Here is a 16,961-nt window from a genome sequence, read left to right on the forward strand (position 1 = left end):
CCCTCACCCTTTAGGCTACGACCAAAAATGTGCCTCATCTAAATAACGGTTTTAGACCCCAAGTATGTTTGGACGAAATTCGTTTCAGACAATTTGGGGCCGACTTAGCCATGTCCGTTCGTCTGTCTGTCTGCTTGGCTGGTGCGCACGATAACTCTCGAACGGATCAACCGCTTCGAGCCAAATTTTGGTTATCGTAATATTTTGTCCAAACTTAGTTTAAGTTCAAAGACGGGCCATATCGGTCCACTCCTTCGGGTGCCTCCCCACAAAAGTTCAAAATTTTTGTGTAAAATGGTGTGAACGATAACGCTCAAAGGGAGCAATCGATTTTGTTCAAACTTTGCACATTGTATTATTCCTTCCAGATATAGATCGGGTTTGATTATGGTCCATTTTCGAATATATCGGTCCACTCCTTCGGGTACCTACCACACAAAATTCGGATGAAGTGAAGTTTAAGAGCTCCTAACGGATCGTTTTGAAATTTTTTTTCAGTAGTTTGTCCTTGCGTCCCCCTTAACGACGTCACAATTTTTTTCTTGCACAAGTCCATACTTCCTGAGATAATTGCCTCAAAGCTCCAAGAAAGCCTGACTGCAGACTTTGCACATCGTATTATTTCATCCAGTCAGGTATCAGGTTGGAATATGGAATATATCGGTCCACTCGTTCGGGTACCTCCCACACAAAATTCGGAAAAAAGGGAAGTTTTATATCAATACTTCCTGAGATAATGGCCCAAAAGCTCCAAACCCTGCCGGCATATACTAAAATGGCTATTGTGCAAGATAACTCTAAAACTTTTTCAAAAATTTCTTCCAACATAGTTTAACGTAATTTAATATTTCGAGTCCTTTATGAAGAAGTTTAGAAACTAAAAATGTTTGGTATTTGTCAATGACTTGGTATAGCCCCACATTACGGTACCTACCGATTTTAAAGCAAACTCGTGACACAAACGCAATATATTTCATATACGGAATTATTGTGTTTGGTTTGGTTTTGTTGTTTGTTTTTTTTTTGTCAGTAGCTGAGGGTATATCTCCGTCAGCACAGCTGACTGATACTTTCTTACTTGTTCCGTTCCCGTATGAATAAAGTTGTATGTGTCTCATTTTTCACATTTCACTCTTTTACTACTTTTACCACTAAGAAAGTACGGGAACACACATTATGTATCATAAAAATATCAGCATCAATTTTAACGTAACAATTTTTGATGAAATGTTTCTCCCTTCTTTTTTTGAGTCGTTGCATGAAAGTAAGATGCAACTTAGTCCTAGATGAAAAGTGCCAAAGTAAGAAAATTTCTACACAAGATTTCACTATGCTGTGAAAATTACATTACAAATGTATATACAGTCTGTCGCAAAAGTTAGTATACACCATTGAAAACAAAATGTATTAGGGATAAATATCACTATAACTTATTGAAAACAACAAACAATTAGTTTTATTTGATAGACAAGAAGGTTGTCTTCCGTAATAACAATAAAAAGTGCGCAATATTTGCAAACATTAGCAAATGTACTGTTCGAATCCCTAAAAGACCAAAATTTATGTCGCAAAAGTTAGTATACAACGGAGAATCCTCGTGGAACTGTGTAAAAAATTCTTGATATTTTTGAACAAAATGAAACTAAATCTGTACTTAAGATCATAAAAAGTATATTAATTGGTTTTAATGACAGTTATAGTACTTATAGTGACAAGTCCAACGTACACTGGATCGTAAAATCCACAAAAATTGGTCATCTACAAATACAACAACTGTAGCGACAAAATTCCGGGCGTTATGTCCTGTTTATGAATTTTAAAGCCATGAAATGCTCAGAAAAGCTTTAAAGTTTCAATATGAGGTGATCTTGATCGAGTTTCGACTTGTCCTTTTTGAAGAATCGGGAATTTCTTGAAGGAAACCCACACTTTTGATGCCGTCGTCCTTTTGAAACATGTAATAATCCTTAATCCTTACACATAAGGACTTGCCTTTTCAGTTAGTTTTCTTAGAAATTATGTCCCTTTTCACATTTCTACCAAAAAAAAGTAGTAGGAGAACCTCAAAGCCCGTTGTAAGCCCTACAGTTATACTGTCCTACCAGCCTTTTAGCAGTATCGGACTTTCTTATCGTGTCCCTAGTGTCTAATGTACTACTAATGTTTAATGAATTACTTCTAACTGATCCATTTTGTTATATTTTGGTCATAAGTGAAGCGAACACAGCTTTTCAGAACGTTTTTGCACAATCCATGCGTTATAACAGCAGAGAAAGCTCTGCATTAAAATTTTAAATTAGCTATCATATCTTTCTGTGGTGGTGCAGTATCACTGTAGGGCTTATACCAGAACCTGAGGTTCTCCCACTATTTATTTTTGGTGGGAATGTGAAAAGGGACATAATTTGTGAGAAAATTAACTGAAAAGGAAAGTCCTTATGTGTAAGGATTAAGGATTATTACATGTTTCAAAAGGACAACGGCATCAAAAGTGTGGGTTTCCTTCAAGAAATTCCCGTTTCTTCAAAAAGGACAAGTCGAAACTCGATCAAGATCACCCCATATTGAAACTTTAAAGCTTTTCTGAGCATTTCATGGCTTTAAAATTCATAAACAGGACATAACGCCCGGAATTTTGTCGCTACAGTTGTTGTATTTGTAGATGACCAATTTTTGTGGATTTTACGATCCAGTGTACGTTGGACTTGTCACTATAAGTACTATAACTGTCATTAAAACCAATTAATATACTTTTTATGATCTTAAGTACAGATTTAGTTTCATTTTGTTCAAAAATATCAAGAATTTTTTACACAGTTCCACGAGGATTCTCCGTTGTATACTAACTTTTGCGACATAAATTTTGGTCTTTTTGGGATTCGAACCGTACATTTGATAATGTATGCAAATATTGCGCACTTTTAATTGTTATTACGGAAGACAACCTTCTTGTCTATCAAATAAAACAAACTGCTTGTTGTTTTCAATAAGTTATAGTGATATTTATCCCTAATACATTTTGGTTTCAACGGTGTATACTAACTTTTGCGACAGACTGTACCATTGGATGAATTTGTTTGTTTAAATTTTGGGTTGTTGATTTTACATGATTCCATATTGAGTCAAAATATCCCAAAATCCTTCCGTTTTTGAGGATATTGTTAAAAGAAGATAATTATCAGTCAGTCAGTGAATCAGCCAGTGAGTCAGTCATCATTTTACTCAGCTCTTTTATAACTACAGATTACGGTCCAGACCTCGCGTGGTTGGGCTTCTCTCAACTAGGCCATGTTGCAAGACGTGATAAGGAACAGTTCTCCACTTCCACTATTGTCATGGTGAAGTCCGCTGTTCCAAAGTTGGTGATGTTTTTAAAAATTAGATACGATGTGGGCTATATCAAAACATGGACCTATGGACCCCATTTTCGATACCTTTCTATCTATTGATATAAGAAAGATTTGAGCCAAATCTTGCCAGCCTCCGTCAAGTGTTTCGATAGTTAAAAAGTTTTTACCCAAGTATTTTCCCACTTGTTTAAAGTATTGTAAAACTCTCCATTTTCAAAAGACTTCACAACCTATACCCAGGAATAGAGTGGAAGAAGTTGTATTGGCGATACAATATAGTAAAAAACAAAATAATTTTACCCAATTTACCGGGTATTTACCCACGGTCCATCTCTAATGATGTGGATGGCACCTCAAACTACATATTTTCCAGCAGCTTCTCGACATCGTCGACGTCATCTACCTCGTCCTCTTCATTCGGACCAGGCGGGTGTGGGATTTTAACTTTTTCATCTCTGATGCCAAAGAACAGCTGTAGCTGGCTTCCCAATCTTTTCAGTTCAGTTGAGTGGCCCAGTGGCGATTACCCACTTCTCGTCCATTGGACCATACTTGTTCATTTTCGCCTGACATTTCAGCAGCTTGGTGGCGTCACACTCCATCCATCCATCACACAGGATTTCCTGAGCCGGGATCAGCATCAGTCTGATGTGGACCCAAGCATTGCTTAGTTTAGGTATGTTTTTTAGGAATCCCTTTGAGAACTTGTCCATGCATTCGATGTACATACCCATTAACACAATACAACTCTATAGAGTGGAACTAGTGAACAGGAGAATCTTGGTTTTTATAAACATGTCCAGACAACTTAGTTTCTACTTTACCCCATTCTGCAATGGTGATAGAGAACAGCAAGCAAGCCAACCTTTTCTATTTCACTTTAATTTCAAATCTCACTGTTTTTCAAATCTCTCTTCCCCCGCTGTAATTTAATACTATGTAGTTTATTTCCACTAAGTAAACTGTAAGGTTATCATATGTTCGACTACGTCGATTAAATATCTTTTCCTGGATGTTTTCAAATACAGATTTAAACAAATATTATTGTTGCATTTTGAATGTATCCTTTCTAGACTGCATAAAACTAACCATTCTTTGTTGGCCTCAAACCATAATTCATTCACTTATATTCCCAGAATTCACGCATATTTCCCTTCTTTTTCTTCCGCTTTTTTTCTCATTTCATGCTGCAGGTCATGCACATTTGACTGATTTTAACATTGCAACAAGACTGGCCAAGGATGCTCTGGCATGCAGTATGTCCGGCACCAAACCGTATATGGCACCCGAAGTATTTATGTGTGCCCTGGACGAAGTGGGTGAGTAAATTATATGTCTGACTATCCGCAGGACGAACTTTAATTATTCGATGACGTTATTTATTTCCATTCATCCATCCAATGCGACAACACCAACCACTCTGTACAACAATTATTTATGTTTGTCCATTTGTGTGTGTTGTTGTTGTTTTTTTTTCCACTCCATTACAGCTGGTTATACATATCCTGTCGATTGGTGGTCCCTGGGTGTTGTGGCTTATGAAATGCGAGCCAATATACGGCCGTTTTCAGTACACTCAAATACTTCTTTGGTTGATGTCAAACACATACTAAGTTCACCCGTACATTATCCGCGCTACTGGAGTCCGGATTTTGTGGATTTACTAACGAAGGTAATGAATGATATGCCACCGCCATTAACGAAAATTAATTATTTAATGTGATTACCGTTAATGTGAATTTTTTACAGTTGCTGTGCGTGCATCCCGGCGGTCGCATAAGTTCTCAACAGGAACTTCAACAAACTCCACTGCTGCGTCATATCGATTTCAAGGAGGTGTTGGAGAAACGAACCAAACCTCCCTTTAAACCCCCCGAAGACCACCTCAACTGCGATCCTTGCCTTGAACTGGAGGAAATGATTGTCGAAACCCGCCCTCTACACAAAAAGAAAAAACGCCTCGCCAAACAACGTTCAGCTCAGCGTGACAGCGATCCCGAAACAGCTTTAGTAAAGGAATTCATCGTCTATAACCGTTTCAAAGAACTCAAACGTAAAGATATGGAAAAGAAAGAGCGCGAATGGGAACGAGAACTTGAAGAGGCTATGGCCAATTCGGTGGTCACCACCTTGGCTCCGATATTGGAGAAACCTTCAGAAACTTTAAATGTGTCTTCCTCACTGCATCAAAATGCACCAAACGAAACGCCGACAAATACGAATATTGTTCGACAATCGTCAAAGAAATCCACAACAACAATGGCAACGCTGAGTTCAAGCTTGCAAATGTGCTCCAACTGTCAAAGATCCGATTCGAGAAAATCAAAAGCTAACGAAAGCTTAGAAAATATAGATCGTTCGCCGTCACCGCATACCATTGGTGGTGCTACGTAGTGAAATTTAAAAGTGCGTGAGTAAGTTTGTCGCCGAAATGTCGCCATTATCGATGTAGAGCTTTTACTTAATCCACGAAATGGGCTCATTCTCAAGAGACTCCCGGGAAAAATCCAGTCTAACCTTTCAGCATTGAAAGATGGCTTCCTATTAGTAGGTTTCATTGTAATTTATTCACCCACATTTTGTAATCAAACATTTTTATTGACAAGGGCTCAACCGCCCGCTCACACACTTCGTACGCTAATCGCTTAATACGAAGTTCTTTATTGTGCACGTGTAACCACTAGGGTGATGGCTATCACCTCGTTTTCATGTATCATATTTTGATGAGTTTTATTTAAGATTAGACAAAATCTTACATACAAGGTGATCCGATAGAAAACCTCACGCACAAAATAAAATAAAAAAGTCATCTCAGAGAGGTTTGTGAGGGCGGCTTTTCAATATTTAATTGAAATAAATATTATTTAAATTATTTAAATCATAAGCAAAAGGTTATTCTTTCGTGCATGAGGAAATAAAAGGTCATCACTCTAATACCCACGGAGATAAAGTGTTATTTTAACCATCTATTACGTAGGCAAAATAATGTGCTGTTGATTTTTTTCTCGGCTTTTCGAGTAACACTTAGCATTGTCCAGTTTTGCTTGCTTGCTTTCTTGCTTAGTTGACGCGGTACGGAGTATACATATGTCCTATTAATCGAAATAAGAAAATATTTCCATTCCTCTCTATTTGTTGCTATACTCTTCCAGTTTTTAATATCGTGTTTTTTCGATCTCGTCTTCAACTTGTTTAATCCATCGGAGCCTTTATCTTCCAGTTCTGCGAGTACCACCATGCGGTCCATATGGTTCATCATCGCTTATTCTTATGGCATGGCCTAGCCAACGCAAGCGTTTTATCTCGATACGTTTAACTATACAGTCGATTCAGCTCGTGGTTCATACGACGTCGATATTCACCGTCAACGCATATTTACTCGACAAAATGTTCGATGAATTTTTCTCTCAAATACACCAAGCACTGCCTTATCGGTTTGCGCAAGTACCCAGGCTTCGGAACCATACATTAGCAACCCCTCGGCGGCGTGTTCTTCGATACCAGATTGACTTGGAACCGAAAAACACTCGTGTTCTGTATTTGTATCATTTTTCTGTTTTGGGATCAGCATATCCCGGAATGGCTGTTCCGGATTGTTTTGGTCCGTGCCAATATATTTGAGTTCGATTTTTCACATCCGCATCTTCACCCAAATCCAAGCTTCGGTGAGATGCATAGATGTCGAGAGTGGGTGCATCTAAGGGTTTGCTCTGGACTTGTCCATGCCAGCGACTATGTTGCTGCATTCTGCGTGAACACAGCGCCCAGTGAGTGGTCGTCGCCAGATTACGCGACTTCGCCGCAATTGCCACAACAGCAGACGCACACGCAGCACATAACACCAACCGTTGTTGTTCCAATCCCTGCATATTTATCCTTTTTGCAATTTCATTGCAGGTAAGATCGAGGAAATCGTGGATTTCATGAGTCGGAAGAATATCGTAGTCGCGGTGGTACTAGAAACCAAGCTCAACAACAACGGTAGCTTACACCGTTATGATGGTTACAACGTACGGATAAGGACCGCACCAGAAGGTGCGGGATTATCTTTCCTATTGCTAATGACCCGTACATGGAATGTGTGGGGGTAGCAGTTAGGTGTTGAACCACCGAGGTAGAGTTGCTCCATAGCTATATTCCAGTTATCGGACCAACATTAGCCCGCTTTTGCAAGGTAATAATGCTCATCATGATTTGTTGCATCCGGTCATCGGAGGGGCAAAGCCGTACCAGAGGGGTATAGCGCTGGCTGAGCAGATAGATAGCTCTCCGTTTTGCACGATCAATGAGGACGCCCCTACCAGAATTAGTGTAGTGTGTCACAGTTAGCCAGACATAACCATCGTGTCACCTGGTCTGACAAATGACGCCACCTCGCAACCCGTCATTTCTCTTGGATCAGACCATCTCCCCATAATTGTCTCAATCAGCAGACCGCTACACTGTGCACCTGTGAACGCTGCACTTTCGTCAATCATGGGAAAACTTATTGGCCGAGTTTCAGAGAGTTTACTAATCTCCGCTTCAGAGATCTGCCCAACCTACTGATGTTGAGATAGCAGAAAGGACGTTCCTAAACATCATCACTACTGCAGTCCCTCGACATATATCTGCTGGTCGAATACACGAAGTGAGACCAAATTTTTTCGGCAGAGCGTGATGGGATTTGTCGTACCAACCTCAGGGACTCCAGAATCAGGGAGCTGAAACTGGAAGTTAACAGGTGAGTGAGTGGTCGGTGAGCATAAGAGGAACAAGTGGTTAAATCATCTGAACAGTTGCAACATTGGAGCTGAAATAAGTGAATTTTATGCAACGGTTAAGTCACTCTCGAACCCTAAAAAGAAGGAAGACAGGACCTCAGTCACGTTTGGCGACGCTACGCCGACTGATCCGAAAAGGTGCGCAAGGTTTTTCAGTCGACAGTTTGTCGAGCACCCCGGGAGTGAAAGGGCGAAAAGAATAGTATTACATTACATTAGATATCTTCCTGCTGAGGCTGAACCACCACAATTTAAAATGAATGATGTTGCGAATGTCATCAGGAACGCTAAGTCATCCAAAGCGTTGGGCCCTGATGGAATATCCATGGTAATGTTGAGACAGCTGTATGTGCCGGAAGTCGAGTATCTCACTAAAGTTCTGAACCTGTTGATAGCCACTCACATCGTTCCCAAAGTCTGGAAAATGGTCCCGCTACTGAAGTCGCGCAAGGATGCTAGCGAAGGTGAATCGTACAGACCGATATCGCTTTTGTCACCAGTAGCAGAGACCCTTGAGGCTTTACTCCTTCCCTGCGTTAGATATAGCTATCCAGTTGCCGATCATAAGCATGTGATCCGTTAGCAGCACAGCACGACAACAGCGCTGCACGCCATTTCTACACATATTAGTCCAGGACTCATCCAGAGCAAACCGTGTGATAGAACGGTGATGACGGCGCTTGACTTATCAAAAGCCCTAGATACTGTCAAGCATTCCACTCTGTTTGAGGACATCGAGCAGACAACCGTCCTCCCAAGTTTGAAACGTTGGGTAATCAATTATAAGTGTGGACGACAGTCGTACGTGCAATTCAGTAGCAAGAAGTCCAAGCCCCGAAGAGTGAAACAGGGAGTTCCCAAAGATGGGGTGATATCTCCGGAACTGTTTAACCCCTACCACTCCCGTATTCCGCCCCCTCCGGCATAGATATCATAACGTATGTGGATGATTGTACGATCTTGGCGTCAGCTACCTTCCCTGATGTCACTTATGAAAGGCTGAACTCCTATTTGACCGATCTTACCACCTTTATTCAAATATTCGCCACTAAATCTACGGACACTCTGTTCCCCACATAGACGGCAGAGGTGAAAACAGAGTTAAATGTCATGGTCGATGGTAGCAGAATTCCGACAACAAACTACCCCAAAATTCTAAGGGTCACATTCGACACTATGTTCAAGTCGTCCGCGCATGCCACAGCTATCTGCGACAAGCTTATATGTACAAACAAGGTCCTCAAGTCCCTGGTGGGCAGTACTCGGGGTTCAGATAAATAAACCTTGTTGACAACATGCAACGCGATAGGTCGGTCTGTGGTAAGCTATGCTGTGCCAGTAAAGTCCGCGAATATAAGTGCAACGCGATGGAAAAATATTAAAACCTGTCAGAATGCCACCCTTAGAACTCCGACAGGGTGCCTCCACCTTATGTCCTTATGTCTTCAATGGACCATCTACATTGGGAGACAAAGATTCTTATAATACAGCAACACAATGGCATGCTTTCGTTGCAGTACTTGCTCGGGTGTTACCTCGAGAGCCATCCTAATCACCTAATGCTGTTTTTGTTTGACGAGATGTGGCTTTGTTTTTAAACGGCTTACTTAAATCAATCTAGCATATGTTAGCCAGTACTATTCTTCTTCTTATCTAACAACTGATGTTGTTTGTTGAGTTTATTTCGTTGCCGAAGTAGACAAAGTCTTTATCCCAAAATTGTAGGTAACAACTTTCACAGTGGAGTTCTGTGGCTCATAGCGCGTCGATACCATCAACTTGGTGTTGTCGCCGTTTGCTGTCAGACCCACCTTAGCAGATTATCTTTCGACTTACTTTACTTATCAACCCATGATCGATGATACTGATCCTTGCTGGTCTCTTTGGTAGAATTTTTGTGCTTAATTCTGGTTCATGTACATGTCGATTTCTTTTCACACTCACGCTTTACCATTTCTCCTCTCTTTTTCCTGCGAAAAGGACATTTCTCCTCAACCCTTTTCTCCCGATACCTCTCTCGTGCGCAACGTGTTGCTACCCGCTTGCAATGAAAATTCCAATTGCTGTAATTTAAGTAGTCCAGAACTAGTTCTAAGCGGTACTAGTACACAATTGACCACCCAGTAACCAATTGACAACTTTTTATCCCCAAGTAAACGACGAGGCGTCAGTTGCAACTATTTACTCTTATATTAAATCCACCACTTTTTTGAACAACAACAGAAGAGAGGAATGATAAACATACTGGTATATGACTGTAAACATGGAACTAGTACAATGCTATCTACAGGTAATGCATAAAAAGTCAATTGCTTACCTCCTATGACATCCCCATGTTAACGTTTACAGTTGATTGCACTGTGAGGGGTACTGATTGTACAGTATATGCCTCATTTTTCTCTTTGGTAGCAGCACGACACTTCTGGTCACACCATGGGTTCCTTGGTGGAGGTCTCTGGTATCCAAGTACGGAGTTTGCGGCTGTTCGCATAAAGTGGGCAATACTTCCACCGTGCTCTTAAACCAGATTTAAATGGAAGTTGCTCACACCTGGGAAGTTTTTGCGGATTCTGAAACTACAAAGTTCATAGATGAGAAAGATCAAAAACAAAAAAATCGCCGGAGCGTTTTTTAAATAAATCGCGATTCAAATTAACATTTTTAGGGGTTTTTTAGGTTTTCACGATTTTGCTTGGAAACCGCAAGTCCTATCGAAAAGCGACTAAAGAAAATGTTGTATCTATGAAAATTCTCTACAAGATTATCTTTCATGATATTTTCGTAGTTTTTACCGTTGTTGAGATATAGAAGTTCAAGTTAGGACAATGGAGTGACTGTATCGCCTCCTTATATTACAATGTTATGCACATTGCACCTTAACTAACTTTAAATGAAAAAAAAGTTTTTGCTCATTCTGAAACAGCAATGTCTATAGATGAGAAAATCCAAAAGCAAGAAAAAATCGCTGGATGGACATTTTAATAAATCGCGATCAAAGTTCACATTTTTAGTTTTTTGTTAGGTTTTCACGATTTTCCATGGAAGCCGCAAATCCTATCGAAATGGGACTAATGAAAATGTTGTAGCAGTGAAAATTTTGTTGTTTTGCCTCCGCGAAGTCTGAATTTTCCGACTGTTGGGCCAAATATATGCTTCTTTCCCATTCTGGCATTAATTCGCCTAGTATAATTTTAAATATATCTTTAATCTATTTGTCCTTGTCTTGATTGTGAACATGAGCGTAACGTCCGACCAACTACAAATCTGCAACCAAAATTATGTATTGTGTCATGGCAGCTATAATACAGGACGTCACAATTAGGTGTTGTTGTGACGCATTTCCCATTCCATCGTATGACAGTAATATCGGCCTTATACTTTGTAAGTACATCTATAGGTGCGTAAAATGCACCTTCTCTATATAAAGTCCGAACAGTCCAGGTGCAGATTCACAGATCATGGTCCTCAACTTAAAACGGATTTGTTTAGCTTTTTCTTTGTTTTCCACAGTACGATGTTTTTTTTGGAGAGGTGGGTTACTAACCCTGCGCCCAAATCCCCAAACTAATTTTTTAATGGATTTTAAATTTTAATTATTTCCATACTTCTAAAAAAACTCATTAGCTGTGTTCCGTTATGTGTAAGAATATTGAAACTATCAAAACTATAGTCAGACTATCGACAGATTGCAAGCTCTAATTCAAGCTTTACTATTGTTACTCGAAAAGCGTTCACACACAACCAAAGGTAGCAAAATTTAAGAAACAAAACAATGGAAAGATTATCTTACCCTGTTCATAATTGTATATATCACTAAAAAGCTGAAAAAAAGAAAATCAAAAATGTCCACAAAAAAATCAAAATACGAAACCAAGGTTTTAAATGAAACCCAGTTAACAAAAATATCAATTACATTTTGTAAAAAATATTCTCACAAAACACGACCAAAACAAATAAAAACAGAATCAAATTATTTATGTAGTATACATTTCATACATGTAAGTATGGATATGTATGTAAATTTATGAATTTATAAATGTGCACCTTTATTCCCCAAATTTGTTATATAGGTACATACATACAAAAAAACATACATTTATCTGTTATTTCATATTTTATCTGTAGAAAAAATGTGCACAATATTTGCATTAAAATTAGTACTACGAACAAAAACCAACAACATAATAAAATTCCAAAACTTATTTTTTAAACAAATGTATGTATGTTTGTAATAAAACAAAAAAATAACTGTGAGCTATCTATATATTTGAAAATAAATAAATTTTTAAATAAAAAACGATTGTATTTGGTTTTGTGTATGGGCAAGGTAAAGTATTTAAACAGAAGAATTTCAAGCTCAGTACTCAATGAAAATGATCGGACGGGGCCGACCATGTGATAACCTACACCACAACATCTGTGCATAAGCTATTCATGTATGAACATTTCTTTTAGTGATATACTAAACTCATTCACCATTGACTAACTGAACCAAAATAATTACAACCGCCCTATCGAAATGGCTGTATTTTTATAAATGTACATCGATTACTTCAAATCTATGTCATAAAGAACACCCAACAATGTTGACACAATCTGTTTTATTTTAAAGATGAAAATCATCTAGGGAATATAAAGGTGCGGTACCACAATGTAGTTTGAATCCTAAATGCCAAATGACATCAAAATACTTTAAATCGGACGTGGACATACAGTGAGCGCCAAAATAAACTTTACACTTCTCAACTATTTTTTAATAGTATGAATGTAACTTTTTTAAGTATTTAGTAGTGAATTAAAAACCAGAAAATATTAGGCCCTTCCAAAGTTCCATGAGGAATAAATGAAGATTACCAAAATAACCCAAAATTTGAAGCGTCAAAAAAAAGTTTACACTTTTGCCAAACGTAAGAAGTTTCTTATTTCTTGAATAAATAAAGGCATGTTTGGGCTTTTTTATCATCCTGTTGGAGCCTACAAACATTATAAGAACGTGTGTATTCGAGTAATCCGGTGATTTTTCCCCTTTAGACCGCTCACGCGTAATTTTGGCATAAAATAGTTCTCGATTTAACTTTCTGTCGAATTTTTTCTGTAATTACTCTATGAATTTGAAGTCTAGAGAGTTTAATTGAGTGATCCTAGATACATAGGGGTCAAATATAGCAACATGTTATTCATATATGTATATGGACAAACGCTTCAGAATCCTGTCAATATATTATATTACATACACGCAAAAATATATGTTAGAAATATGTTTAGATCCAAACAAATATTTGTTGGGGACTGATTGCAAACAAATTATGTTTGGATCCAAACATGATTTGTTTGTGTCCAAACAAATATATGTTTGCAACATTTTTTAACATATCTCAGTTTTATATGTTTGGGTACCAACATACTTTTATGTTAGAACATATTTTTGTTATGGGTGGAGAGGATTTTTGTCAAAGAGAGTAACAACAGGGCTCTCGCAGGTGCGGGATGCTGGTTTATAATAAAGAGCTTTGTGCATGGTGTAATAGGAGACGCAGAAGTTTTGTGATGTGTATGCGTAAAACACGTGTGTTTCGTGCTTTGTTGTTGTTAACCAACGTAGCAAGCGAAGAGGAAAAGAAAAAAATGGTATTAATTATGTTGGTCTTTTTTCATCAGTTTTCTAGAGAACATCGTTGAGTAAAGACGGTAATGTGAGTGAATAAATCACAGCCTGTTTCTGTATGTCGAAAAAAGAATGTGTGCGAATGAAATACGCCCAAACTTTAGTTTTCGAAATAATTTTACCTTTGCTTTTGCTTCAAAACAAAAAACAAATTTGAAAAACCCACAAGAGTTTGGGCGTGTTTCATTCGCACACATTCTTCTTTCGACATACAGACACAGTCTGCCAGTGTTTTGTATTTTCTTAAAGAAATTGTGCTTTTTAGTAAATTAAATGTCCAATACATTTTATAATTGAATCAAAAAGGCGAATGGAAATATTTTATTGGACAAGGAAGAAATCGCATTTAATATTGGTAATTACATCAATTCATATTTCATATACATACATACATATGTATATTTGAAATATGGATGTACCTTTTTATTACATTACATAATCATTTGATTCCAGCTGCCGATTTCCCGCTAATGATTTCAACTTTGAAGAAAATGTGTTTTATTTCACAACTATGGAGAAGCGTTCAACGACGTTTCTAATTTTTTTTTTTTTTTTTTTTTTGTTTTTAAAGGTGCGACTTTATATTACAGTGTTTTATTTAACTTTTTTTGGTCCGTTTAGTTCAAATCTGGCAACTCATTTTGTGCAAGTTATTTCATTCAGTTTTTCTTTTATTAAAGTGTGTTATGTATTTCTTTGGAATTTTGTATGTACCTATGTGTCTTTGTTGTTTTCCTGTGTTTTTCTATGCCCTTCAATAAAAACACCACCATTTATAAATGTGTATATATATTAGAAATAGCCAGTGAGCGCTTGCTGAGAGCAAGTGAGCATACATTTCAATGTGTTTCACATTGACATTTACGCTCCCTTGGTCTCAGAAAGAGCCCACTGGTGCATAATTTGTTTGCACCCAAACATATGTTATGTTTGGAACTGCTTGCAATCAAATATATGTTTGCTGCAAAATATGTTTGGGACATATGTTATAGAGGTCATTTTTTTGTCTGTGTGTAGGAAATTAAGTGTCATATTGAAATTACAATCATTAATTATAATTAGTTAAAGTCGGTTGTTTCGCATCCGATTTTGGATACAGCGAATCAATATCTATGCATATTTCGGTGTTTCACTCAGCGGCGATTGTATGCCGCCAGTTGCATCTCACAATGCCATAAACCTTAAAGTTGGTAAAAGTCGCGCAATGTGCATACGATTTTGATGCGCATCCGATTTCAGTATATTGACGTATTGTCAATATACACCTATTTCAAATGGATTCTTCAAGAACAGCGGATGTGCCTCCACATTTTATTTTGTGCTGGTTTTACATTTACGAAATCCACTCGATTTCAACGGTCAATTTCATTGGTTAAACGTCAAATGAAATCCAATGGATTTCAGATAGAGCCATATTACTCGCGTATCTCTGTAATTTATGACACGCGTTTTCGCAAATATTATAATTGCGTATAAAGCATTCCATTTATGTAAACATTTCTAAAGAAAATCGCGATTTAGTACGCGGATTAGTCAAAATATATTTTTGCTGATTTTCCTATTTCCAAGGTATCTATGTATATCCGAGGTTTTAGTGTATGGATTCGATCGGAGAAGGGCTCATTAGTTCCGTCGCGTAAAAAAAGTAAATTCACGCGGGGTTCAAAAGAAATTGAATGACACTTGTAAAATCTAAATGCAAAAATATGTTTTTTTTTTTAAATTCACGCATCAAATTTTGGCCTTTAGACTCCAATTACTAAGATACTGTAAGGAGCACACATTAAGTGACGTAAAATCACGATTTCTATAATCATATTATAAGTTTGGAATATTATCATGTTGCGCGTCCAGATTATAAAAAAAAATCAAAAAAAAACTCGAAATACTGGCTTCAAAATGTCAGCATCAATTTTAGGTGGATGCAGTGGATATATCGACAAATCATAAACTAGTATCTTGTTGCCCATGGAGTATTCTGTGATTCTTTCTTTGGTCATATATATATATATATAATATACAATTGTATATATATATAATTGTTCCACAAACATCCCAGATGGGAAAAGGAAGACTTCTTCTCATATCAATGTGTGCACCCCGATTCATATTAGCTCAATGATATGGGATCTACTGTTTATTGCCGAGTCCGAACGGCGTGTCCTAAGACACCGCTTATAGAGAAGTTTTACATGGCTGAAATACTCAGGAAATGTCGCCAACATCATTGAGGGGTATTTTGCCACCGTTGAAAATTTGATGTTGTCTTGCCTGGGAATCGAACCCACGACCTTTAGCGTGCAAGGCGGGTGTGCATACCATTGCACCACGGTGGCATTCCTTTCTTTGGTCATAGGTCTATAAAATGCAAGGTTAAGCCATTTTTACACATTTTTCTACATTGATGCCAACACAGCTTCCACGAAAATTAATTTTAATGGTCGAAATTATGGGATCCCTCCTAAAACAATTCATTTTAAAGAATTTCAGTCATAATCACCCCTATTCATTTCCACACTTTCCATATTCTCAACGACGTGGGAACAGCAAAAGATGGGAGAAGAAATTTCGAAATTCGACAAAATTACACCAAAATTATTATAGCATACTTTTGGGGCTGTAATTTTGTTTTGTAATACAAAATGCATATTTGCATTAAATTCAAGGTTTTTGAATTAGATTAGCAAAAGCACAACTCACTTAATTCAACAACCGTGCATTGATTTATAAATTTTTTAAGTGAATGGAGTCAAACGATGTTTGGTGTTGTACTAATAAGCACATTTTTTTTCAGAATGTGCGAACTGGTGTAAGCATTTTTTTTAATTAGTAAGCAAACATACTTTTTGTGTATAAAGTAATAGGAACTTTTTAAGTTTGTAGCGAATTTAAAAATTGTATGTTGATGTCCATTCGGAATAATTTGAGTTAGGGTTTTAACGAGTATATCGCTAGTTTTACTTATGCTTGGTTTACATTTACGAAATCCACTCGATTTCAACTGTCAATTCCTTTGCGTATACGTCAAATGAAAACTCATCCGAAATCTATTGGATTTCATTTGACGTTTAAGCAATGGAATTGACAGTTGAAATCGAGTGGATTTCCTAAATGTAAACCAAGCATAACAATTAAAAAATGCACGTTTGACTACGTTTGGCTTTATTCACTTAAAAATTCATA

The 16,961-nt window shown here is 37.6% G+C and overlaps 1 protein-coding gene across 2 annotated transcripts in view; it reads left to right on the top strand.

Annotated features, from left to right (window-relative positions):
* The window catches only part of LOC141388590 (serine/threonine-protein kinase 32A), a 182,958-nt gene extending 170,885 nt beyond the window's left edge, over positions 1-12,073 (top strand). For both annotated transcript variants that reach the window (XM_073958535.1, XM_073958536.1), the window contains 3 exons: positions 4,544-4,669; positions 4,841-5,022; positions 5,100-12,073. In XM_073958535.1, the coding sequence (XP_073814636.1) occupies positions 4,544-4,669; positions 4,841-5,022; positions 5,100-5,744 (953 nt within the window). In that variant the 3' untranslated portion in view covers positions 5,745-12,073. The remainder of the gene's footprint in view (positions 1-4,543; positions 4,670-4,840; positions 5,023-5,099) is intronic.
* Positions 12,074-16,961: the final 4,888 nt, after the last annotated feature.

Source organism: Musca autumnalis, unplaced genomic scaffold (genome assembly GCF_047663935.1).
Source record: "Musca autumnalis isolate F117 unplaced genomic scaffold, ASM4766393v1 scaffold_1, whole genome shotgun sequence".
Taxonomy (NCBI): Eukaryota; Metazoa; Arthropoda; class Insecta; order Diptera; family Muscidae; genus Musca; species Musca autumnalis.